Consider the following 25,191-nt stretch of genomic DNA (forward strand, 5'->3'; position numbering starts at 1 on the left):
GGTCTCGTCTCTCCACTGAGCAAAAACAGTGCCTGTGACTGGAGTCTGAATTTCAATTTTGCAAGTGTACAGTTGAAGTGAATAATATTTGGCACAATGCAGTGCACAACTGAGCCACTAAATGGCTGATTTACTAAATTATTATTAGATGAGCCCTTGCTGTTCCAAATGAAAGTGCAGTCACTGTCTTCCTTCATGGTGTGTTCAAATTGTTCTGTGTTTAAATATTCAGCATGAGGCTAATGTGAACTGATGAACTGAGACTATAAACATTCACTTTCAATACAGATAGAGCGACAGAGATGCAACATATCATGTGGCCCGCAGAGGTGAAAATGATTTATATTTAAGGATGTTGCTGCCTACTTCCATTACTTTAAGGTACTCTTAATTAGCCTGGTGTTTGAAATGACTAATTCACATGTACAGGGAGAGCTGCTTCATAGAGACTGAGATTTTTGAATGCCAATGAAGGAGAAGCTACTGTGAGGATTTGCTACCTCTGTATTTCCAAGGAAGCCTTGAGTTCCTTCATGGCAGGCTGGCCACACAGCACCACCAGAGTAACATGTCTGCCAGAGATACTATGGGGCTTGACATTCAATGTGCTTTTGGAGACCCACCAAAAGGGTCCACAACCCCTCCTTCCCACCATCCACCCCACTGGTGTTCACCTCCCTTATAATCCCAACCTACTGCACAGCCAGCCACACTGGTACTTCAATCCCCATGTCACTGACTTCTTTACTGACACCTGCTGGAATGAACAACTTTTTGCTCCTTGGACAAATAGAACCCTCCTCTCTCTTCCCCTTTGAGGGCAGTTATAGGCAAGCACTTAAAATACTGTGATCACTTACAGTAGATTAGAATTTTTTATTGGTGCTGTGTTGCCATAACAACATGAAGACAGCAGATGACTTAAGCTAAGCTTGCAAAGCAAAAGGCTGCTCATCTGGCAGTTAAAATGAATACAGTTCATTTCACAAGTTTCCCATATGGACTCTTAGTGTATGGTAATGAGGAGACCATATGGTGAGAGAAAATGCACTGAGAACAATTGGGTTCCACTGGCTGAGTGGGAAGTTGGGAGAGAAAACCCGGGTGAGAGATTCTGGTGTGCTCTCTGGGTTCAAGGTTTGGCGGAGGTTTGTTTGGGATGGTTGTTTTCCATAGGGGTTTCACGTTTCTTAATCTGTTCCTTAATATGTCGGCTGTGTGAAATGACAAACATCTTGCAAATTTTGCAATCTCATTCATCACAAACTGTCAGCAGTGTTTGCAAATCTGACTTGCAAGATCTTTTAAACGTGTTGTTCTTAAAAGGCAACAGTACTAAGTTTTTAGACAAAGTGCAGGAAAATTTAAGCACTTCTGACAAGCAGAAACATTAACAGTAATCATTTTAAAAACAGTCACATCTTTTGCCTGCATGTTTAGCTGTAAATAATGCTCGAATGTATAAAAGCTTTAAAGTAAAAATGCAATAAATACTTTTTTATGTTTCATAAAGGATAGAAAATGCTTTGAGCCATGTCTACCTGTTATCTACACATACAAACGTATAGAGGTGGATAGCCCCCATTCTCCTTACTACTAATCAGACTGGGGACCTAGGAGGACAGCTTGAAAAAGGCTCTGAAGTCAATTCTGTACTATACATGCTTCACAAAAGATGAATATAAATGCATTAGTTAGACACGGTGATCTAAATTAGAAGGTCAGGCAGGGCTGGGAGGGCTGAAAAATCACACAACCAATGAGTGTAATTACTCTTTTTTAAGTCTATTAAGTGGTGGTGTTCTATCAAGGCTCAGGGGTATAGGACATGAAGAACAAGATAAAGTAATGTGTATTTATTACTCCCACTGGATCAATTTACCAGATATTTTCAGCTCCATAAAGCAAAATACACAAATGCAGCCTTTGTTACTTTTCCCAAACTGCTTTATTTTCTCTAAAAGAGGGGCTGGCTCTTGCAGAAAAGACACATTGGCCCTGAGAAGGTCCCCAGGCCAAACCTTCTCGGTAGGGAAACCAGAGAAAGCTGGTGAGAATCTACATAAGGATGGGGGCCAGGTGTCTGCAGAGGAGACACCTCAAGGCAGGAGAAGTGGGAACTCACTCAACATAGTGAAGACAGTGAGGCTACTGACCCTGAGGGCCTGAGTTTGAATCGTAGTTTTCCCACTTGCTAGCTGTGACATCCTAGCAAGTCACTCAGACCTCTGGGGACTCTAACTTCTTCTCATCTGTAAAATGGGGAACACCCATGGTGCAGGGATTAGTGGCCCCCATTTACTGGAGTCTCACTAGATGCCAGGGATGCCTCTTGGCATAAATTATCTCATTAACACCTGACAACAATGGCGTGAGGCAGCTGCTTTACAGAGGAGAAACCTGAAGCTTGGGAGGTTAGGTCATGTGCACCAAGTAGGGGATCGCATTTGACTTGAGAGCCCACTCTCTTGGCCTCTATGCTCTTCGAAAACCTTAATAATGCAGTGCTGGGCTCACAGTAGGCATGAAGTAAACATTCCTTGCTTCCTAGGATTCACAGTTGACATGCCTGACGCCAGCTAAGCTCAGGGCGCGCTGTCACTGCCTTAGGGCTAAGGCTTACTGACCACTCACGAAGGCAACTAACAAACTGCAAGGGGGCGGAGACATTTCTGACCTTGAACACAGAGAGCACTCCTTGCTCAATGTGTCTGGATTGCATCACTGTGGCCATCAGCATCTCAGAATTTCTGATCGACCATGTTCCCCATCCCCTCTACCTCTAAATTATAAGAAAAGTCAACCTTGACCCCAAAGTTGGTCACATGTTCCTCCCCTTCCTGCCAGGATCCAGAGAGAAAGGCGAAACTGTATGAAACAGAACAGAATGCTGTGATTTAAAAACCTTAGCCTGCCCTTTTCTCCCTGTGTATATGAAAAAGGAAACCAAAAAACATCTGGGGTTAGCATAATCACAGTATTTTAAATTTGTGTGTACAGCAACTATCACTGATGGTGACTTTCAGGGACAAAATAATTTACAGAGCAGGATTCTGCTTGCTCCCGTTTTCCTATTTGGTAAATGGTAAAGATGTCTGCTGCCCCAGCCTCTCTCGCAGGAGGGACTCCAATAAAACAAAGCACGTCCAAGTTTTTTTGAAAAAGCACATGCCTGTATACAAAGGCATATTATTATGGAAAGCTGTCTGCTTGGTCTTTGGAGCAGTTTCTTTTGACAGAATATGTGGGTGGTTGTATGAATCTAGCTTTGTCTATTCACAAACACATGGGTTTAATAAAGAGGAGTTTGTTTTTTAAAGTGTGTGGTCCATAGCTCACTGAAACACTCCTGTTTGACAAACACTGACCATGATCCTAAGAAAGGCGCAGCCCATTTTTATCCCCCTAACAATGGACAGCAGGAGTATAAATCTCCCAAGTCCACAGGAATACCTTGTGCTGGCTCCATCCGCCACTTCCTGACCCTGCCCTTGAACTCTCGCTCCACTTTAACATTCAAAGCCAAGAGGACAGCCACTCGGCTCTGAGTCACACTGAGAGCTTCCTGGGGTGGGCTCCGGCCAGGCCTTGCACGATCAAGTGGCTAGATGCAAGCCGTGGAGTGTTTCCTTAACACACAAATCCATTGTGTCCTTGATTACTCTTTCCAAACCCAGGAAAAGAGGGTTGGGAATTTTACCATCAGGGACAAAGTGACACGTGCCTATGCTATTTGTTCAACATTTCTGAACATAACATGCAACCATAAAAGTGTTTTCAAAAGTAAGTACACAAAACTCAACCCTAGATTCCCATTTCTCTCCTTTCTAATAAGAAAAAGGACTGTCTGGTTTCCGTAGACCTCAACCATTAAACCAGATTTGTCTTCTATTTTTCTCTGAGACAGGGTCTTCTGGCTCTGTCACCCAGGCTGGAGTGCAATGGTGGGTATGTCTCACTGCAGCCTTGACCTCCTAGGCTTAAGCAGTCCTTACACCTCAGCCTCCCAAGTAGCTGGGACTACATGCACACACCACCATGTCTGGCTAACTTTTTTTTTTAGTTTGTAGAGATAAGGTCTTGTGACGATGCCCAGGCTAGTATCAAATTCCTGGCCTTAAGCAATTCTCCCACCTCTGCTTCCCAAATTGCTGGGATTACCAGCATGAGCCACTGTGTGATAAGTATTTTCAAAGTGGCAACTACGGGCCAGATGCTATGCCAAGGGCACCCATGAGATGACCTCTCTTTATCCTTACATGATCCCCTATGAGTTAGCATGATTACTTATCCCCATTTTATCGATGAAGAAACTGAGGCACAGAAGAGAAATCACATGTTCAACTGCTCACCAGGATTAGGATTTCCTGCTCTGCAGAGATTGGGTGGAAGAGCTCTCAGAAGCAAGATTCCCATTCTCACTCAACTGGCAAATCATCATAGCTACCTTTTGTTGGCTGCTAAATAAGTCATTGTAATAAAACTCGAAAAGGTACAACATAGCACCATCCCCATTTAACAGATGAGGACATTGAAGCACAGAGAGGTAAACAATTTTGACCTAGGTTGCATAGCTAGCAAGTGGCCAATGTCTGAATTCCACCTTGTCCAACCTGACTCTCCTCAATACCTCCAGTGAACTCTAGAGATCAAATGGTAAAGCAAGTGCTAAATATAAAGTGAATACAGTGCCCAAATGTTCCTCACTGGGAACAATGGGAAGAATCTGGCATTGTACCCCTGCCTTTGTTCTAGCACGAAGACAGCTAAGGCACCTACCATTAGTCAGACCCACATCATTTATATCATCGTACTATAAAATTACCAGTTGTCCCATAGGAAATGCATGGGACCATGTTCTTGCTAGACAGAGGAACCTAATGGTAAATCTCTCCACAGACCATCTACGCCATGGTTGGAGACTGCTGTTTATTATTATAGTTAGATTATTTAATCTACTAAATAATATTAAATAACCTGTAGATGATTTAATTGCTTACCAAGAATAGATTGGGGTGGAAAAGGAAAGGGAAGGACAGCACTTCAGTGGAAGAGAGGTTGTTCTTGGAAATTGAAGGTTGAAACTGAAGGCATCATCTCTGAAAACTGAAGGTGTTTTTCCCCCAAAGTCAAGATGCAGGACACAGGCCCTTGCTCATCACAGTCCTTCCTCTCTCGGAGCAGTTAGCACCCCTCCTCCCCATGCACCTCACATCTGTGTAGTGGCCTGAGGGGTGGATCTCTCCCAGACAGGGCCGGTTCTGACAGATGGCCCTGCCTACAAGAGCAGCCAGCACACAGGTAGGATTTGATGACGAACTGATCCCCCAAGGAGCTTCAACGAGCTAAGAAGGATGGCAACTTCATTTTCACAAGTGTTTTACAAGGATACATAAACCTAGAAATGGCCTATCTCTAGACTTACTGTGGCAAGAAAGAGTCCTTGAAACTACTAATTCAATTTAATGTTAATAGTTTTCACTTGTGTAGTAAATGAAGCTTTTTGCTGTCAGTAAATAGTGAATGCAAGCTCAACAAATTCTGTACTTTGAACTTCCTTCACATTTAACTGCCCTCTCTTCTGAGTCCTCACAGAACGTTGGTTGCACTTTTCTTTAATGAGCTATTATTTTTGGTTATGATTAGTTGTGTTTGGGACTCTCTCCCATATAAAGCCCAAGTTCTTCAGGTGGGATGGGGATATCCCAAACATTCACAACAGGTACGCAATAGTCAATAAAGGTCAGTTTCCTTCTTTCTGCACTGGCAATTAATGATGTATTTGGTGACATATATGACTCTGTCTTGAATTTTTGTTTAATTTCTCTCGTATTTGTGCCTATTTTCCCAACTAGGTAGAATGCCTTAGGAGAAGAGAGGTTGTCTTTGCCCAATCTCAAGATCTACCAATACATTTTGAGCTCTAACTATTCTCCTCTTGCCAGGACTAAGTACGGGTACTTGTAGACAGAAACTTGGTGCTGCTTTTTCTTTTGAGAATTGGTAAGATGTAGCGATTAAGTAGCCCAGACTCTAGGGCCATGCTGCATAGGTTCAAATCTTGATTTAGCAATTCACATGCTATGTGACCTTGGGCAAATTATTATTTAATCTCTCTTTGCTTATTTTCTCTTCTAAAATAGGAATGGTAATAGTACCAACATCAGAGCATTGTTGAGAGGATAAAATGGCATAACAGATATAAAAGTAAGCACAGTGTTGCCTGGCACATAAGTGCTTGCTACTTTTATTATTGCATACCTTATAGCACCAAACACACAAAACACAAAAATATGAGTTGTTTACCTGTGAACTAATTTTTATCAGCAGCAGAGTTTTCTGCAAATCACTCAAGTCCAAATTTTCAGAAATTACAAAAAGGCAGTATCCTCACCTTTGGCAAACGCTCGGGGTCACCAGGGTGCCGAGGAATGACCTTCTGTAACCTCTGGAAACCATAATCGATGGTGGGTTCATTGAGCGCTGCAATAAAGAAGTCACACAATTAGTACATTTTCAAGAAATAAAGCAGAACGTGGCTTGCAACACTAATGGTGTGGAAATAACCGGGAAGTCCAAAGTTTAACTGATACTTTTGAATTGGATCACAAGATGATTGTGTGAATGATCTCTTTGCTGAACTTTCCACCATCTGCTTTATACCACGGTGGGGAGTGACCTGCCCAGAAGAACATTAGGAGTAGGTCTTGAACAGTGTTCCTTTGGCCAAATTCTACACTCCTTACGTGATCATAAATAGAAAGTAAAATGGTATTTGATGTGAGGTTTTTAGTATCCACTCTAATTCAGTTGCTCAGGTAAAAACACTCAAGGCCTTGCCTGGTGTTATCTATACATTGTCAACAGCAGGAGAATTAAAAGTATCTGCTTAACTGCAAAGTCCCTAGTGGACCTCAGCTGATACAATATCTCAGCACAATTAAGCATGTAAGAGGCTGGGGAGAGCACAGGAGAGTGAGTAGAAGTGAATCTTCGAGGTATGGAAAGCCAGTGCCACCCTTGAGAGAGTCTACAAAGGGATGGGTATTGAAAATGCCCTGATTCAAAACCCTCACATCTGAAATGATAGATCCTTTCACCAATATTGATACTATTTGGGACCAGCGTCTGTGAAGTACTAGCTTAGAGCAGCCAAATCTCCAAGAATAATCCTTGAAAACACCAAAAGAAGAGCAAACCTGGAATAACATTTGGAGACAAAGGACCTTGCTGTGTGCACATTGACTACACACTCTTCAAAGCATCCTTAAATTAAACACAATATTAAGTGGACTCTGGTCTATCATTTTCAAAATTTCTCCCCGGTATGTGAAATATATTCAGGCTGTCTCATGTGAAACAGCGGAGATGGAAAACATGGCAGCTCCAGCTCCTATCCATAGCCTCCACATCCCTATATTCTCTAAGTAATGGGTAGGTGGGTGTTTTTTTTAAATTTCTTTTCTTTTTTTAGTGTAATCAAAGTGTTCGACCATGTATTTTCTCACATGCTGAATAAAAAAGACAGTCTGTGTAGTTCTGACATTTAGCTATACATTAAAAAACAAGTTGCCACACGCTTTACTTAAAATGCATTTCCATTAACCTAAATTTTAAAAGTAAGATTCATACTAGTACTAACTTTAAAAAACTGTATTAAATTCAAATAGGTCCCAAGGCTAATGGAAGCAATTTGTATACCAACCCAAACTGACTGGCCCACTTTTCAAAATACAGGTATGATAATCTTGTGGTTTTAAAAGGACATTTAAATTGAAAGACTGTGAATTTAGTACATAATTATACCAATAGAACCCTTTAACTTGTCAACTTGTAAATCTAAAAGGCTATCAATCATTTCTAAAGAGGAAATAAACCTTAAAATTCCTTGATTGACAGTGCTTACTTTTTATGTAAGGAAAAAAAAAGGATAAAAAAGGCTGCATAAAGTGGCCAGAAATCCATTTACAAAAGTACATTGTTTTACATAGGTGAGTAAAAAGCCAATAATTACACCTCCAAAAGACACATAAATCAGAGTAAGTACATTTTCTTCACTTGTATATTTTAAGTTAGAGTGAACTTTAGGTAACTTTTTATTAGAAAGATTTTTTTCCCCAAATGCAATGCTTATTGAAGTCATTAATAGAGTGGCATTTTCATTTAAGATAATGTAATCATTTTTGCAAATATGAGATTTAGTCAACCCTCTCCCCATTTCCAAACAGTAAACTTTCAACCTGTCTCTTGTGGAAATTAACTAAAATTACACCCAGGTGTACCAAATCTTTCTATCTCTACTAGTATATGAGTTAAGGCACAATATTTATTATTCCTTCCATTTTATGAATTACTTTCTAAACCCTTGAGAATAATTCTTTTTTCAAATTAGACTTGTAGAGAAAATGACATAGAATTCTTTAGGCAAGGAAGCTGTTACTCGTAAAATCCACGGTATTTAATCAAGAAATGCATGAGAGAGACAGGAATGAGCACCAAGGTTTAAGTTATTTATAATATCCACCCCCACCCATAATGCTAATTGCCAACAAAAATGTTTAACCATAAATAGTAGCTTTAGACAATTAAATGCATCATTTTAATATCTGAAAACATAATTCAGCATCCTGAAAATTCTAATTCTTGGTTTTACTTTTCAGTCTAAGATACCAATAAAATTTGAATTGTTGCCCCACCTCTTCAATCATTAGCATAATGAATTCCTATTGTGTCTAGAAATTCATGATTGTTAATTGAATGACTGTCTGATGTATGGCGGGGAGAGAGATGTTTCTCCGGCTATATGGCCAGCTCACAGAGGAATGACCGACAATATCAGCAATTAAAAGAACCAATTCAAATATCATATGGAACTAATAGCTAAAGAGCTGAGGAGAAGTCATTCTGCTGTCACAGAGTAATTGAATTAGACATATTAAACTCATTATTCAAAGAAAAATAAGGATTTACTCCATGGACGTGTACTATGAGAGAGGAAATATTTAAATAGTAAGGCAAGGGCTTTTAACTTATGTCCCATGCCTTTATGATTTGCTGTCTGTTCATAGTTTTAAACAAGTTAACCTGCCCTCAATACAGGTATTGAATATTACAATGGAATTGTCCAGTGCTGCAGACAAAGCTAACATTAAAGATGCTAGACAAAGCTCATTGTCCTAAATCCAAAGGAACTTGATGATTTATCTGATTGCATTGACTAGAGAAAAAAAATTAAACCAATTACTGAGTGTGGGGGAGCAATCTGACAAAGATTGTTATTTTAACTGCCCCTACAAAAAAATATATTAAATATCTGGGAAGTGGGGGATGGTTAACTTAAGGCACCCGCATGGAATAGAATATGATGCCATCCTCAAAAGCAATGTCATAGGAAAAAATATTTACTGATATATTGCTTGGTTAAAAAGTAGATTACAGGAGCATGTGTACAATATAGTTACTTTTTTTAAACAAACATATATCGAATAAAAAAAATATGTCTATGTATAAACTGCCAAATAGTAGTTGTTTCTAAGTAGCGGGTCTTAAAGTGCTTTTCTTCCTGTTCTTTTTGCTGTGAATTTTCTAAATTTTCCACAATGAACTTATATTACTTTTATAATCAGAGAAAAAGGTTAAGAGCAAGAGATTGTTGCTGAGATGGAATTTGACCTGCTTGTATAAAGTAATGACATAAGAAACTATGCTTTAAGAGGGGTCTGTATACCCTTTAATAACCTTGCATAGGTTATTACAGACCATAAGAAAAATAAGTAGTATACTTTTTGCCAGTTGTATAAATATGTGACTATTCATAAACTCTCTGAAAATCAACAGAGAGGGTAACAGGGAGGAATCATAAAGAATGGTATATTTATTTCATCAGTGGGGGTAGTCATACCTTAGGGACATACATCTACTCTGCAAGAATGTAATATAAAGTTAATCCTTCAACAAAGTGACCTCATTGTACTCAAGCACAGGGCTCAGGAGGCACCAGAAGAAATGGGACTAACCAATTTTTTTTCCCCTCAAACTTGGGACAATTCCGAGAATCTGGTAGAGCAAGAAAAAAAAAAACTTAATTGGACACAATTAACCACAAATAAAGAAGCATGAGCATCTTAGATTGAAAAAAGAAAAACAGATGAAGCTGTAAACTGCAAGAGGAATGGAATGATGAGAACAGCTTGTGTGGCCCTGCTTCCAAATACCCAGTCCACGTACTCTGAAAAGGGTTTGAGAGGGCGTCACCCTAAACCAGTTAGGTTTAGAAGAATCCATTATCCCAAATAGAAAAGCCTCAATGTTTATACCATGAGAATAAAATGGGGCCAATGTATGCATTTTAAAAATTCCAAAAGACATTAAATTATCCATTTATTCAGCAATCATTTTTTAGTGCTTACCATATGCTCAAGGAGAGGGGGTGGCATTCGTAGGAATGAACTGTTTAGTGTCACAACACCATAAGCCCTTAAAAACAAACTTTCTGAAAGGTAGGTACACATAATCCAACCCTGAAAGAGAGATGAAACCCTCTACTTGCAGAGCTGGGATGCAGCTCAGCACCTCAGCATCTCACAGCCAGGTCCTCATAGTCACCACCTCTGCTCCTCTTTCTGACAAAGTCTAGGGTCACAATACACTTAATGGGGATACATTAATTTAAAGAACAATCAGGGTATTGAGAGGCCACAGCAATTGAATTCAAGCTGTCTTCCACTGACCCCTTCAAACTCTTTTACTGGTAGAAAGATATTTACTGAACCAGCATAGCAGGACTTCGTGGAGTTGTGTACAGCTTATGGAGGGGTACATCTGAAGCGTTCCTGTAATGCATAAAAAGCAAGATCAAATGCTCCCAAACAGGAGAGCAAGCTTGCAGGGCAAATGTCTCAGCTGAGATTTGAGAAGGATCCCCTCACCCACAGCTATGATGTGATACTGGGGAATGGATATTGGTGGGATTTATCTGTTGTATGCACCAGGATGCCGTTTGAACTGTATCAACATTACTACTTTTGAAAATAAAGTTTATGAAATGGTTAAAAAAATCAAACCGTTTTATTCTGGCTTTATGTTGAGACTGCTTATAGAGGGCTTCAGGTTCCTTCCGGATCTCATCATCTCAGACTCCCCTAAAGGAAACCAGCAACTTTCTATTCCAACCGGTCTCTCAGCCTTTCTCTTTATGGGCTTCAACTCAGGTGGTGGTCAAGACAGAACAGCTCTGGTTCTACAAAGCTATAATCTCTAATTATGCAGCATACAGCATGAAATGCTATATGCAAAGAAAATCGAGATAACACAACTAGTTTTTATGCACTCATACTAATCACAAGCTTCTAAAATTCAATCGAAAACTCTTAATAATGAGTGAATTCTAGCCAAATGTATATGTGGCATTTACATGCCTATAGTCTCTTTTTCTTTCTTAAAGAAATCCACTTCGCAAACACAACAAATAAAGGAAATTCTCTGTAAGGGGGTTTATTTGCAAATTAAAATCATATAGTCAAGCCAGATGTATTCTCAGTTATGAAAATTGATTTTTCTCTTTTGGAGTTTCCTTTTAAAGAAGTTCACTCCTCCGTCCCCCTTAACTTCTTGAATACTTATTCCTGGAAACAATGGGAATGAGAGGCTGCAGAGTTCTGTTCAGAAACACCAGGGGAAGAGTGCTTTGGGTGCCATTCCAACATTGGCTCACAGAGTTCCCTGCTTTTATAGCTCAGCGACTCACTGCCGTGCTTTCACATATTTCTGGGGTTTTAATTTCCTTTTTTTAATGGTTGTGTGACATGATGTCATTTTGACTGGAAATAAAAAGAAATGCAGATATTAGGAAGGCAATATTAATATTCTATTGCCATTTAATGTCCAAACAAATATCTAGACTCTATGCCAAGTAATAAATAAAACCTCATAGCAGAGGCAATGATAAAACTAGCACCTGGGTCTCCAAGCTTCCCTGGTGACTACTCTATGTTTGAACTAAAGGAGTAACAGCAGAGCATTTCCCTCCAAGGCAGATCCATTCTGGGCATGAGAGTTATTACGTATGTGTTAGGCAGAGCCTTTTTGTTCCATAATGGCCCCATTTTTCCCTCAGTCACTAAATTAACAAGCAGAGGTAAACAATAAAACAGCAAGTTATCTTCACGAATCTATCTTTAAGACTGAGTTTAAAATATATAAACCGAAAAATCAACCAGAAACCTAAACAAGGCCAGAAATATTGTTCACAAGGAAATTTGTTGCATTTCCAGCCTTTTGGATATTTCATTACCTGCCTAGATGTTTGATGCACAAACGGCACACCAGGTCACCTCTTCCGTGGGAGTGATACACTTCCTAAGAAACCTAACACCAAATTCCTTGCAAGTGGAGCTCCTGCTTTCCCGTGAAATGCTTTTACAGCCTGGTGCCCCCACCTCGGAGAGAGTGAGGCTCAGGATGGCTTCAGGGAAGGACTCCTGGAACCACAGAAAGCTGTAACTTTCTGCAACAAGAAGGGTGTCAAGACGAAGCCAACATAGGCAGAATTAACCAATAGAGAAGCCAGAGGAAAATTTCCAAACTGCCTTTGAACACGCCCTGGTGTCTTTTTTTTTTTTTTTTTTGAGATGGGGTCTCGCTCTGCCGCCCAGGCTGGAGTGCAGTGGTGCGATCTCTGCTCGCTGCTAACTCCGCCTCCCGGGTTCATGCCATTCTCCTGCCTTAGCCTCCCGAGTAGCTGAGACTACAGGCGCCCACCACCACGCCCGGCTAATTTTTTTGTATTTTTAATAGAGATGGGGTTTCACCGTGTTAGCCAGGATGGTCTCGATCTCTTGACCTCGTGATCCACCCGCCTCGGCCTCCCAAAGTGCTGGGATTACAAGCGTGAGCCACCGCGCCCGGCCACCCTGATGTCTTATTTGTAGTCTTCAGGTCTCTTGATGTGTGACAACAACTCTGAGATTCAAAAGTCAAGCAAAGGAAGCAATACCTCTCTCTACCACAAGCACAATCAGAGGTATTAGGTGCCGTGAGTGGCTACGTCCTTTTTACAAAGAGTGCAGCCAGGGCAACATGCAAAGCAAAGGCTGAAGACAGAAGGTCAACTGAAAAGCAAAGAGCCTAGGAGGATGAAACAAAGCAGGGGCACTTGGAGGAAGACTGATGAGGGAAGATCCTCAGGACTGTAGCTTGGAATGCAAAGAACTTGCCTATGTTTAGAAATTAACAATTCTTGGAGAAGTAAAAGCAATCAAGAAGAGGAACAAAGAATTAAGAGACTTGCTTTTGTTTTTCAAAATGAAATCACCTTACTGTTTTTCTAAATCTAAAAGTAATGTTAACATAATTATTATATAAAAAAAAGTTTAAAGGCGGGAAACCCCATAATATCCCCATTCATGTAGAAGCATGATTGATATTTTAGTATGTATGCTTTCAAACATTTTCACAATACTATTTTATAAAAATATAGATTATATACAGGCTTATACCTATCTCTTTTTGATGTTTGTAGCTTACCATATTATACAGATAGACATAATTTATGTAACAAATCCTCTACTAACTGGAATGTAGGGTTTTTTTTCCCAAAATTTTCACTGACTTAAGAAGCATTTATAATGAGCACTTCTCAGGATAAAAGAATATGCACATTTCAAGTCTTTCAATATACATATTTCCTAACTATCCTTCATAAAATTTATGCCAATTTACATTTTGACAGGTTACTTTCAAAGGCATCTGCAAAAGAAAACTAATTTTTAAGATTTTGCATCTTGAACTCAATTATTCTCTAAGTTATAAGGACCTCTGAAGATTGTAGGTGTTAATAGTCACAATGATTCCTTGTAGAGTTGCCATTTTAAACATACCCTGAGGTCATATAAGACTCTTTTTCCAGTAATAACAAAGTGCTTTCTAGAAATTATCTCCTTGGTTCCTACAATATGCCCTTGACATAAATGTTAAAAAGTACTCCTAATTCAAAGGTGGGAAACTGAGGCACAGAAAGAGTTGGTTGCATAAATTAGCACAGAAGCCTCATTGTTTATATTTTTGCAGTCCTTTATTATTCCAAGATGACTATTTTTTGTTAATATTGATGAACCTCAATTTGCAGCACATTAACAAGTCCTGGTACCAAATCAACTAAACTGCTGTTTTTTGTTTTTGTTTTTACTAAATATCTGTGAAACAAAATCCCAGCACTAACAGGAATCTCTGTGCCTAGGCTCCTGACATTTTACACATGAACAAGCCATTTGGTGGCCTGATTTTTATTATGTAAGGCTCACCATGTCAACTAACACAAACTTTCGGGGAGGCCACCCTAGTATTTTAAATTTGCCCCCAAATGCTCAAGAAACTGTTTTCTGTCACATCAAGTTCTTCTTATAGGCCTAAGCCTACAAGGAGCTCTCAAATGCTGATTTGACTTTAGAAAGAAAGAGACACAAATGCTGTCTCTGAGATACATTAAACCAATTTATACTACAACCGGTTGGCATTTTCTAGATGTGTGGTGAGAAGTTACTGGCAGAAGTGGAGCATCTCTTCATGAATAGACCCCTTTCTTGCCCTGGAGGGCTACACTCTGTCTAAAATGGGAAGTAGGTGAACCTCCAATAATTAGGAAAAACTGTATTGCTCTCTAAGTGTACTACAGCTGATGAGAAAACCTGCCCCTGTTACTGTGTATGATGTGCTCTGAACAGCACGGCCTTCCAGGAGCCTTAATTTAGATTCCCAAATTTGATCCAACTTTAAAACTAAAATTAAATCCCTCGAGCAAACAGAAGTTGAACGTACACAGGTTTTTTTTTTTTTTCGGCCTTTCATGCTTTTTCATTTTGGGTGTTTTCTTAATTTGGATCATTTATGATTAGGTTTCAAAGCCAAATTTGCTCCTTTAAATGAGATGAGAAGAATAATTTCCACTGTGTAATGGATGATGGCATTTAAATATTGGAGACCAACATATTCTGTCTTTCTTAACATGTAGGGATACGTCCATAATTCTCTTCCCTACTGGCACAGTTTCTGATATAACAAGAGTAATATTACTTCTATAATTGTTCTTCAGATTTCCTCCCAAAGAGTTTTGACATTAGCTGTTATCAAGGGGGTAAAATCACCGAGCCTGTCTGATAAACATGTTTTCTTACCTCCCCACCCCAGCAAGTGCTGTGACACTATACTTTTATCATCCCGTGTGTGTTCAGAATGAGCTTAGAACAGCAATTGCCGGGAATAGGCAGGCGATAAACCGCATTGATTTAACACATCTTGTTTTCAATCATGCTTGGATTTTCTGAGCACGCATTTTTCCTGTACTCTGGCTTGTAGCTTTTATCTGACGAGCTGATCCCTTTTCACTGGAAAATGAAAAGGTCGCACAATAAGACACGGTTTACTGGAACTTGAACACGCACCAGGGAAAGTATTTTAGATAAATACTGTCAGACATAGCGGAGCTGAATTTCAACACAATTGCTAAACAACAATACTTATTACTCTCCTAGAACAAGCCTACCAGCGACTTATGGCTCTCAGCAGGGGACAGCACCGAGTTAGGCTCCAAGGCAAAGAAACCCTTCCCTGAGCCTTGTGCTAACCAAACGCGGAGTTCTGAGCTGAAGTCCTACTTGTGATTGTTAATATCATGGTTTTATGAGACAACTCAGAAAATGACTCCCACTGTTCACAGAGTCGTTTCCTCCAAACCAGTGGACAGGTTTCAGAAGAGTTGTAATGAAGTTATTAACAGAGCTCTGCAGACGGTCAGACTGGAAAGGAAAAAACAAATCCCAAGAATGGTGATAAAAAAGTGATTCCAAAACATCCACTAATTCCACTAATAAGACAGGAAAGTACTTGTAACTGGAAGATATTAGAAGATTAAGTGATTATTTGGTAACATTTTAATGGAATTACAGAGAACTTATAACAAGTATGCCATGCAGCGAGCTACAATGGCCTTGCAGATAAGCCTGGAAGTTTTTATCAGCCAAAGCTCCAACTTAAATAGCATCTTGATTTAAAAACAAATGAAGTCAGCCTTCTTCAATATTGACCTAACCTAAATGATTATTTTTGCTGAGCATCTTGATCCTAAGAAGTCTCCTCCCCCTATTACATGCTAGAACACTTTTCTTTTAACACACATTTTGCTTATATATTTATTGTCTACTTCAGAGCTCCTCAAACTTTCTCTGTTCACAGTACCCTGAGTATCTCAGCAATCCCTTCAAAGCATCCCTAAGCCAAAAGCAATGCCCAACAATTCTGTTTATTAACTACTCAGATGCAAACAGCTTAAACTTTATGTTCTAGCAACTTAGTGGGACATACATATTTGACAAAAACAATATAAAGAAATGGACTGAAAAATATAACATTTTATTTCATTTTAAAATAATCACAATTTACTAGTGAAACGTGTGTTCCTGGTGGGCACCACACAACTTTGCACAACTCAGAATCAGACTATAAACACAGCCACCCTCATTTTTGATTCCATATTGGTTTTCACATGGCACTTTTTTTTTTTTAAACCACAGTAAATGCTGAAAACCAGCTTTGCAAAGGTATGACACCATCAAAAGAATGCACTGTAAGGCTGGGCACGGTGGCTCACACCTGTAATCCTAGCACACTGGGAGGCTGAGGCAGAAGGATAGCTGCAGCCCAGGAGTTTGAAACCAGCCTGGTCAATATAGTGAGACCTCGTCTCTACAAAAGATTAAAAAATTAGCCAAGCATGGTGGTATATGACTGTGGTTCCAGCTACTCGGGAGGCTGAAGTGGGAGAACAGCTTGAGCTGGGGAGTTTGAAGCCACAGTGAGCCATGATTTCACTACTGCACTCCAGCCTGGGTGACAGAGCAAGACCCTGTCTTAAAAACAAACAAACAAACAAACAAAAAAAACAGTATAATGTAACATTGAGTTTTGAACTACCTTAAACTGGTAGTTTATACAGTATCTGATGTACTGTTTCCCTCAAGTTTAAAATATCTCATAGCATCCCATTAAGTTTGTAGGGACACCTTGGTCGATAAGTTTAGAAAACATGGATTCACTCAGAAGCATAATATTAATTAAATGCTAAGTGCCACAATGAATTACATTCATTCACGTGTATCTTGTCTTCTTTTAATAATTACAACAGCAGCAACAGCAGCTCACACTTCCTAAGGCCTTACTGTATGCCAAGCACTTTATATTGATTAACCTATCCTTCACAACAACTCTACGAGGAGGTACTATCATTATTCCCATTAGACACAGAAGAAAACAGAGGCTTGAAGAGTTAAGACTTTGCCTAAATCCACCGAGCTAATGAATGTAGGGGCGGGGATTCAAACCCAGGCAGTCTGCCTCCAGAGCCCTACTCTGAACCTGTTCATTAGAGCAGCAAGTTAGGCCAACCAAGGGCTCTTCAGAGCAGATCTCTAATAATTTTGGCTTCCAGGACTTTTGTGATACTGTTTTTGCTCTTCATGTATCCTTCTATCTACAATCTGTTTTAGTCCTTTCGTTTGTCTCAATTTATATTCCAAGAAAACACTCCAGAACCCATTTGACTTCCATTTTCCTAATAACACACTCTTCTTCCCTTTGTCTCAGCCGTCTTGGAGTAAGACTCAGCTAGATTGCAGCCAGGCTACATCATTGACCAGATATATGTTCCTTTTGGAAAAGTCACTTACATTCTTTAAGTCTTCCTCAACTGTGAAGTGAAGATTTAATGTGCTATTATTTGTATAGTGATTAGCACATAAATACTCAACAGGCAGTTGTTATTACTATTAATAGAATATAGGCCATGTGCTAAGAACAGGGGCAGGTGCAATGAACACAGGACTAATTAGACATATTTACATATTCCCCACTCTCGAGGAACTCCAGAGTCTAGAGGGGCAGAAAGACACAAACAGAATTCTAAAACAGTGTGTCAAATACAACAGCAGGAAGATGCGGGGTTCTAGAACAGTGGGTGTGTTACACTTGTCCCTGGGACTCAACCTTCCCCCTCTCCTTTACGCTAACTTGGAATTACAGTTCAAAGAATTCTCCCACCTCTGGTTCTCAAATATTACCCTGAAAATGAGCCCCATCTGGAGTAGGACACAACCATTTTAAAACAATGTAAGTTCTGTGAAGAAAGGAGAAAAAAATAAGTAGGAGACACCTAATTAAGATGGGATTCATTTCCAGACTTGGGGTGTTTTATACTGTTTAATTAATTAAATAAAATTGTAGGCTTGCTGTATACAAGGCCCCATGCTTAAGAATATGAAAAGAAAAAAGTACAACACACAAGTCCAGCGCCCTGTGAGTCCCCAGCTGGAAATGACTCCATTTGAAAAACTCTTCTCGGCACTGTGTCATACCCTTGAGAAGAACATGGTCCAGTGGGGAGACAGACCTGTAATTGGCTACCCAAAAGTATACAGAACTGTAGCATTATTAATGTACACTGCACAAAAGGAGGAAAAAATTCTCTGTAGTAGAGTCAGGGAAATACTTAGCTCAAATATCTGACTTGGGTATGGAAAGATAAATAGGACTTTTCTACGGAAAAGGACAGGAAAAGCATTCCAGGCAATGGGAACAGAAAGAGCAAAGGGAAAGAGTTATACAAAAGATGTGTTCAAGTAGGGTTGGATGTTCCAGTTTGGGGAGAGTACAGCTTAACATGTTGAGAGTGAGGTGTTAAAAGTTAACCATAAGTAACAGTATTGGCCTTGGTGCCTTGCTAAGAGCAGGTAGACAGCAAAGAGTCATTTAAGATTTTCCAGATCGTAGGAGTAACACGATGTGATCAACATTTTAAAGAACCATAGAAGTAAAATGAAGGCTGGCTCTTAAAGGCAGCATTATTGTAATAATCCAAATGGAAAATAAAAGACCAACTAATGATGGGGCGGTCATGGAGGAAAAAGTAGATTTCAGAGATATTTTAGAATAAAATCTACATGAATTCAGTAATATGCCAGATGTAAGGGGATACGAAGAATGGGGGATGGCTGACATTCCTAATTTATCTGACTGAGTGGAAACAGTGGCCATTTAGCAGAAAGAAAACTATATACAGGAGGAAAAAAAATCATGAGTTCAATTTCAGACATGCTGGAATTTAGGTGCCAGAAGAACATCTAGGTAAAAATATCTAGTAGACAAGCTCAGACTCGGCATGGTGGCTCATGCCTGCAATGCCTTTGGGAGGCTAAGGCGGGTGGATCACTTGAGGCCAGGAGTTCAAGACCAGCCTGGCTAACATGGTGAAACCCCATCTCTACTAAAAATACAAAAATCAGCCAGGTGTGGTAGTGCATACTTGTGGTCCCAGGTACTTGGGAGGCTGAGGCAGGAGAATTGCTTGAATCTGGGAGGTGGAGGTTGCAGTGAGCACTCCAGCCTGGGCGATAAAGTGAGACACTGTCCAAAAAAAAAAAAAAAAAAAAAAAGAACAGAAGCTCAGGAAAAAGATCAGTGATGGAGTTACTTCTATCAGGAACACCAATATATAGGTAACAGCAAAAACCACATGTGAAAAGAGAACCCAGGACAGACACTATGGGGAACACAAGCAGGTAAGGAATGGTTAGAGAGAGATTGAGAGACAAAACAGGACAAATGCAGGTCAAAAAGGTAGAAAGAATAACAGGAGAGAATAGTATCACTGAAACGAGGAACTCAAAACATAAGGTGTTATCAACACCATCTACTGCAGTCAAGTAACCAACCAGGAGAGGTCTGAGGAGAGGTTGTAAATGTAAGCAAATTTGTAAATTAGTATATTAGGAAGTTGTAAATGTTATACTAAGATCATTAGCATAAATGGCACACACAGTTTCCGACAACTTGTGGATGCTTTAACCCTAAAGTTCTGGTTTTCTTCAGTCTCACTCTATAACTCCCAGTAAAAAGATATGAACCTAAATGAGTAAGTGAGGTTGGCAAACTTGTTTGCCCAATTGTAGCTTAGCTTATCATAACAGCCATACAAGAAAGCATGGAAGACACTCAGTCCCAGATCAGTCCCCAGTCCTAAAGAAAACTGTAGAACTTCAGGTGCCTCAAGACAAAAGCTGTGACATTCACCGGAAACAACTATGATGATAAACCTTGAGTTGACTTTTAGATTTGGTTAATTCCTGTTGGTATATTTGGAGGAGTGAAGATGAGGGGATTTCCATGGTTCTTGATGTTTTCTGCTCACACTCTTAATGTCTGTCTTTTAAGAAGTGGATGGAACTAAGTTAATGAGTTAAGGTACCCAACGAAGTTCTACTTCTTCTAATCTATCCTAGATTTGGACTTGTGATCTGTCTCCTCACCACAAAATATTGACAAAATACAGTGTATAATAACTAGAATTTAATCTTCCCCTTTGGATGTTGGTGGTCTTAATATTGGTCCCCAGCGTCTTACAATCAATAGATGTTTAGTTAAGCAGTTCACTTGTTTTGGAGTAACAGTTATTGTGTGGGCAATGGGTATGTGGCCACTTCCGCAATAACCCCAGGTCTCCTGACAGAGTGAACATTACAATCACATATTTGTTGCTATTAGCTTGTGAGATGGTGGAAACCAATTTTGAAAAGCAAGTAATAAAGCACCACATAAAAAATAATGGTGTAATTACTTCTTGGTCCGGTAATACCTACTGTGACGATAAAAACCAAAGGGAACACCAAGCATCATAAGTGGGTTTTCTGTAAATTTGACACTGGTTCTGACCTTCAGCAAGGAAAAGGTTTGAACCCACCCACCTAAGCCAGGTACACAGAAGACTCTTTGTGTCGTGCATCTTTACCATGTCTCCGTGTAAAAGCATTTTAGTGAATTTATCTCATTAGTGCCTACATCAATTCTCAAGAGCTGAAGAGACTGGACCAGTTGCTACATTACTGATCCAAAGGCTTTCATAATCTCATTTGAATTTAGGCCCCAAACAAAGGGGTCTGGTAACTGCATTAGAAAGAAATTGCCATGTGGATATAATTTGTTGTCTAAATGTGGAGGATAAAGAGGGAGGGTGGGGGTTCTAATTGGAATATGGACCACACTGTCTAGGAGAAAGTGAAAATAATGTTGGCTGTTGCTGTTGATCTATAAGCAAACACCCTGGTAATCCACTAACCTAAGCAGAAGAAACCAATCAGCCTCCACCTTCAGGCTCTGATTCTTTCTTTGACGTGCCATCCCAAGTGCTAAAGAGGCTTTCCTAATTCCCATGGAATAATGTGGGTGAGTGTAGGGAGTGAAAGAGAGGCTTAGCCAAAGTTATGGCCTGAACTTTTAAGGATAGGATAGCACAGTCCATGTTTCATGATTAAGTTTTTATTACTACTGCTTTGGGTTATTTCCAGCTTGGGGGAAGACTCATGGTTAATATTTCTGTTTAGCTTGTCTGAGAGCTGCAAATGGTTCTCCTAAGGTACATGCATCATTAGAAAACTTTATGACAGGATGCTGTTAGAGCATAGCATTTGTCACAGCACAAGATGAAGCAAAAGTAGGTTAGCTTTTACTAATAAAAGTGACAATTGGGTAAATTCTTAATGACAGCAACTTTAATAGAGATAATGAGAACCCTTATACCCGGATGATTGGTTAGAAATCGGTACAAGCTTTCTGGAGGGCTAACTGGCTATTTTGGGCAGGGAGGATGAAAGAATTTTAAGCTTAGAGACTGGATCTGTTTTAAGTTCAGAGGCATCCCCAAAAGTAGGCCCAGTGGCCACATAAACTATTTTTCCAAGTGGGCAAAGGCCTTTAGAAATGCCATCTAGTGTTACCAGAAGCCCTTGTTGTTGCTAAGATTCCTCTGGACCTCTTTTTCCTTCTAACTGGAATTAAGAGACTGAAGTTCCCCAGACTGAATCTTGCATTTCTCTCTATATTTATGGGTGGAATGGACCCGCTTAAAACCAACAAGGAAAAACAAAGTGACCTTCCTTCTATACTCTCTCTATAATCTTCCTGCTCCTATTGAAGCCTCGTGAATTTAGAGGAAATAAAAATACATATTTAGCTCCATCGGTGGAATTCACTTTGCCTGAGACCAATATGTGAGATATTGTTGCTGGCTTTTTCAGAGGGCTGGGACATATCTACAGGAGCAGAGATTGGCTTGATAAACTGCTGACCTATTCTCAAATGGAAAATTTTTGTGATTATATTGGGACAATAGGTGTTGTGACCCTTTAAGGACAAAATCATATATTGGATTGCATTTTTCAAAAGCTACCAAAACAACTTTTAGATACAAATACATTCTTCTAAGTCTCCCTTCTAACTCTAGATTTAACAGTGTGATCTTGATGTGGTCAGGTAGAGAGGGGCAAATGCACATCTACTCAATCAACTTCAGAACTTTATTACTACAAAAATCTTCCTTCAGCAAACACAACCAGGCTTGGAAAGCCTAAGTGACCAGTGTAAGATCAACAGCTAGTCAACAGCTGAATCACAACTAAAACTCAAATGTTGGAACCAAACCAACCCCAGGTCCTCTGCCTCATTCCTCCTTGTAAGCCTGACTTAAATAGGATCATTTGTTGAGAAGCAGTTCTGAGCATTTCACTTTTGCGAACTTATTTTTTTCCTTCGGACACCCCAAAAGGTAGGTATTCCTGTTTCACAGATGAGAAAACTGTGGCTGCTAGTCTTGGGTGAAGGATTGGTAGGCAAAGAAATGAAATGTGATTGAATTGCACCTATGGAAAAAGACAACATCAAATCTGTCATTCAGATGACATCTTCACATACATGATCCAATTCCTATTACTGCTGGCCATTTCAAAGCCAAATGGACCTGCCATTTTGTAAAACAAACACCAACTAAAAGGAAGACAACAAACGTTCCCAGGACCGTGAAAGTATCATGGACCATGTCTACAAAGCATCCACATGTTTTAAAGCCATTCCCAAGCTGTCCTTTAAAGGCTGTTTTGCAAAAACCTCCAAGACTAAAAACAACATGCTGTGACTTTACCTACATTCTTGTAATGGAAATGAGATAAGAATAGTAGTTCATAGTAATTGATGCACAATGACCATGTGCCAGCGACTGTGCTAAGCACTATCTTACAAATCACCAACTCTTTGCTGTCTCTGTGAAGTCTGTACTGTTATCATCACCATTTTACAGGAGAAAGACCCTTAGGACGACAGAGGGGTGATGGATCTTGCCCAAGTTGCACAGCAGTAAGAGCTGAACCAGGGCAGGCTGTCACTATTGTTAACTGGCTTCTCTGTGATGGACTGCCCCTGTGGAAGCATTTAGCTAATACATTGGAAGCAATGGTGTTATCTTTCCCTTCAGGGCAACACAGGAGAAAACAAATAGTAAAAGATGCCTACAGTAAAAATATCTGTCTTAGACTTGAAAAATATAAATGCATATCCACATATGCTACATAAAGACTTCACTTGATTAAGACATACATTTTAAAAGGGAAAGTTGCCAGAATGGATCACACTTAAATACAAGACCAGTTTCTGTGAGGTGTGTGGTGGTGACGTCACCCACAAAAAAGATGGGAAATGACACATGCTTCTCCATGACCATCGTCCAGCTTGTTTAATCTCAACTGGCAAGTTTCCCCTCATCAAGTAAGTTGAAAATGGTTATGGAATCCAGAGGTAGCTCCGGATAACACGGGTGGAATTCTGGTATGCCTTCTTCATTAACTGCTCATACCCCAGAAATGAGAATAAAGCCGCTCTTCCTGGGGAGTCTTTTAACTGAAAAACTAATCTTAATTGAATGCACATATCAGTTAACTATCTTCGGATTCACAAACCATTAATGCCCCATTTTCACAGAGTGTCTTCTTTCTGGCTTGTCTGAAGGCTGGCATTCTCAGGGCTGTGCTTACAGGAATGTGAGATTCAGCAGGAATATGGAAGGGACAGGAGAGAAAAGAAGGCAGCATATTAAGTGCTCATCTTCACAACCAAACGAGCGTTCTGGGGCTGAGCAGCAAGAGTGTCAAATAATGCTGCCCTTGCAAAATTGACGTCCTCCCATCACTGCTCCGAGTCAGTGGCAAAGGAATCACAAATAATGCCATTCTGCCCTCTGAATACCAGTTAAGCAGGCTTCAAATGTGCCTACTGAGGGAAGACGAGGCTTGCAAATAGAGCCTGGCAGATGTAAAAGGATGGTATAATGATCAAAGGAGGGAGGAAGAAAACTAATTGCAGATTTCTCTCTTGAAATATTTGGCCTGTTTGAAAGTTCCACTTTGTCTCTCCAGAGCAGGAAAACCTAAGCAGGAGTTTGAGGTGTGTCCCTAAAGCAATCTTGTCAAGTTGTGGCCCACAGCATGGCAATTCCCTGTGGAAGAGGGCCTAGATTGACTGCCCTTCTATGCCAGGAGAAGCGAGCTCCTTGAGGAAGCACATACCTCTTCCCTAGTATGTGGCTTCTTAAAGTCACAAGGGTGCAAGAGTATGTATCTCTGCTAATAAAGACATCATTTACAATTGGACTTTGTGAAAGATAGAAGCATATTTAAGTTCTTTCTGAATTTGGAACTACTTGGGTCCTATCAAAAACAATTTTCTAATTGCCATTAAAATATTGGAAACCACGAAGAAGATCCACCTCCCAAAATATGCAATGCCATCTCTTTAGATTTCCTGCTTTTGCTTTGGAAATAAACTCAGAATCTAATAGTCTTCCCCTTGGCCAAGATTCTAAAACCAACAGTGACTATAAACCTGTAAACACAGAAAGAGATTCCTAACTCACTATATTCCTGGCCTTGAAACTTTGGTGTGGAAGGCACCACCAAATCAGGTCACTTGAGTCTAGGATCAACCACGCTACAGTGAAGTCAACACTTGGTAGAAAACTGTGAAAGTGGGCTCTAGTATACCTCCTAGCAATGCCATTAGTTGTGACATAAGTCAATAAGCTCCTATAGAGTTTAGGATTTGGGGAAAACAGGTAATACTTTTATATTACATGAGGGAGGTGAATATACACTGAATAATAGCAGTGATGAGTTTCTTCTACATGGCAGGAATATTTTCTTGGCTGTGGGATTTAGCATATCAACAAGGGAGGCTGTGCATGACTTTTCTCAGAGTTTCATTAGCCTGCTAGACAATTTAGAGGTCTGGGCAAGGTAAACTAACTCTCCCATGTTTGTGCTGCAGTAG

The 25,191-nt window shown here is 39.9% G+C and overlaps 1 protein-coding gene across 6 annotated transcripts in view; it reads right to left on the reverse strand.

The window, feature by feature from the left end:
* The window catches only part of EBF1 (EBF transcription factor 1), a 403,345-nt gene that overhangs the window by 28,789 nt on the left and 349,365 nt on the right, over positions 1-25,191 (reverse strand). For all 6 annotated transcript variants that reach the window (XM_058440091.1, XM_032158511.2, XM_032158510.2 and 3 more), the window contains exon 11: positions 6,395-6,483. In XM_058440091.1, the coding sequence (XP_058296074.1) occupies positions 6,395-6,483 (89 nt within the window). The remainder of the gene's footprint in view (positions 1-6,394; positions 6,484-25,191) is intronic.

This window comes from Hylobates moloch, unplaced genomic scaffold (genome assembly GCF_009828535.3).
Source record: "Hylobates moloch isolate HMO894 unplaced genomic scaffold, HMol_V3 SCAFFOLD_6, whole genome shotgun sequence".
Taxonomy (NCBI): Eukaryota; Metazoa; Chordata; class Mammalia; order Primates; family Hylobatidae; genus Hylobates; species Hylobates moloch.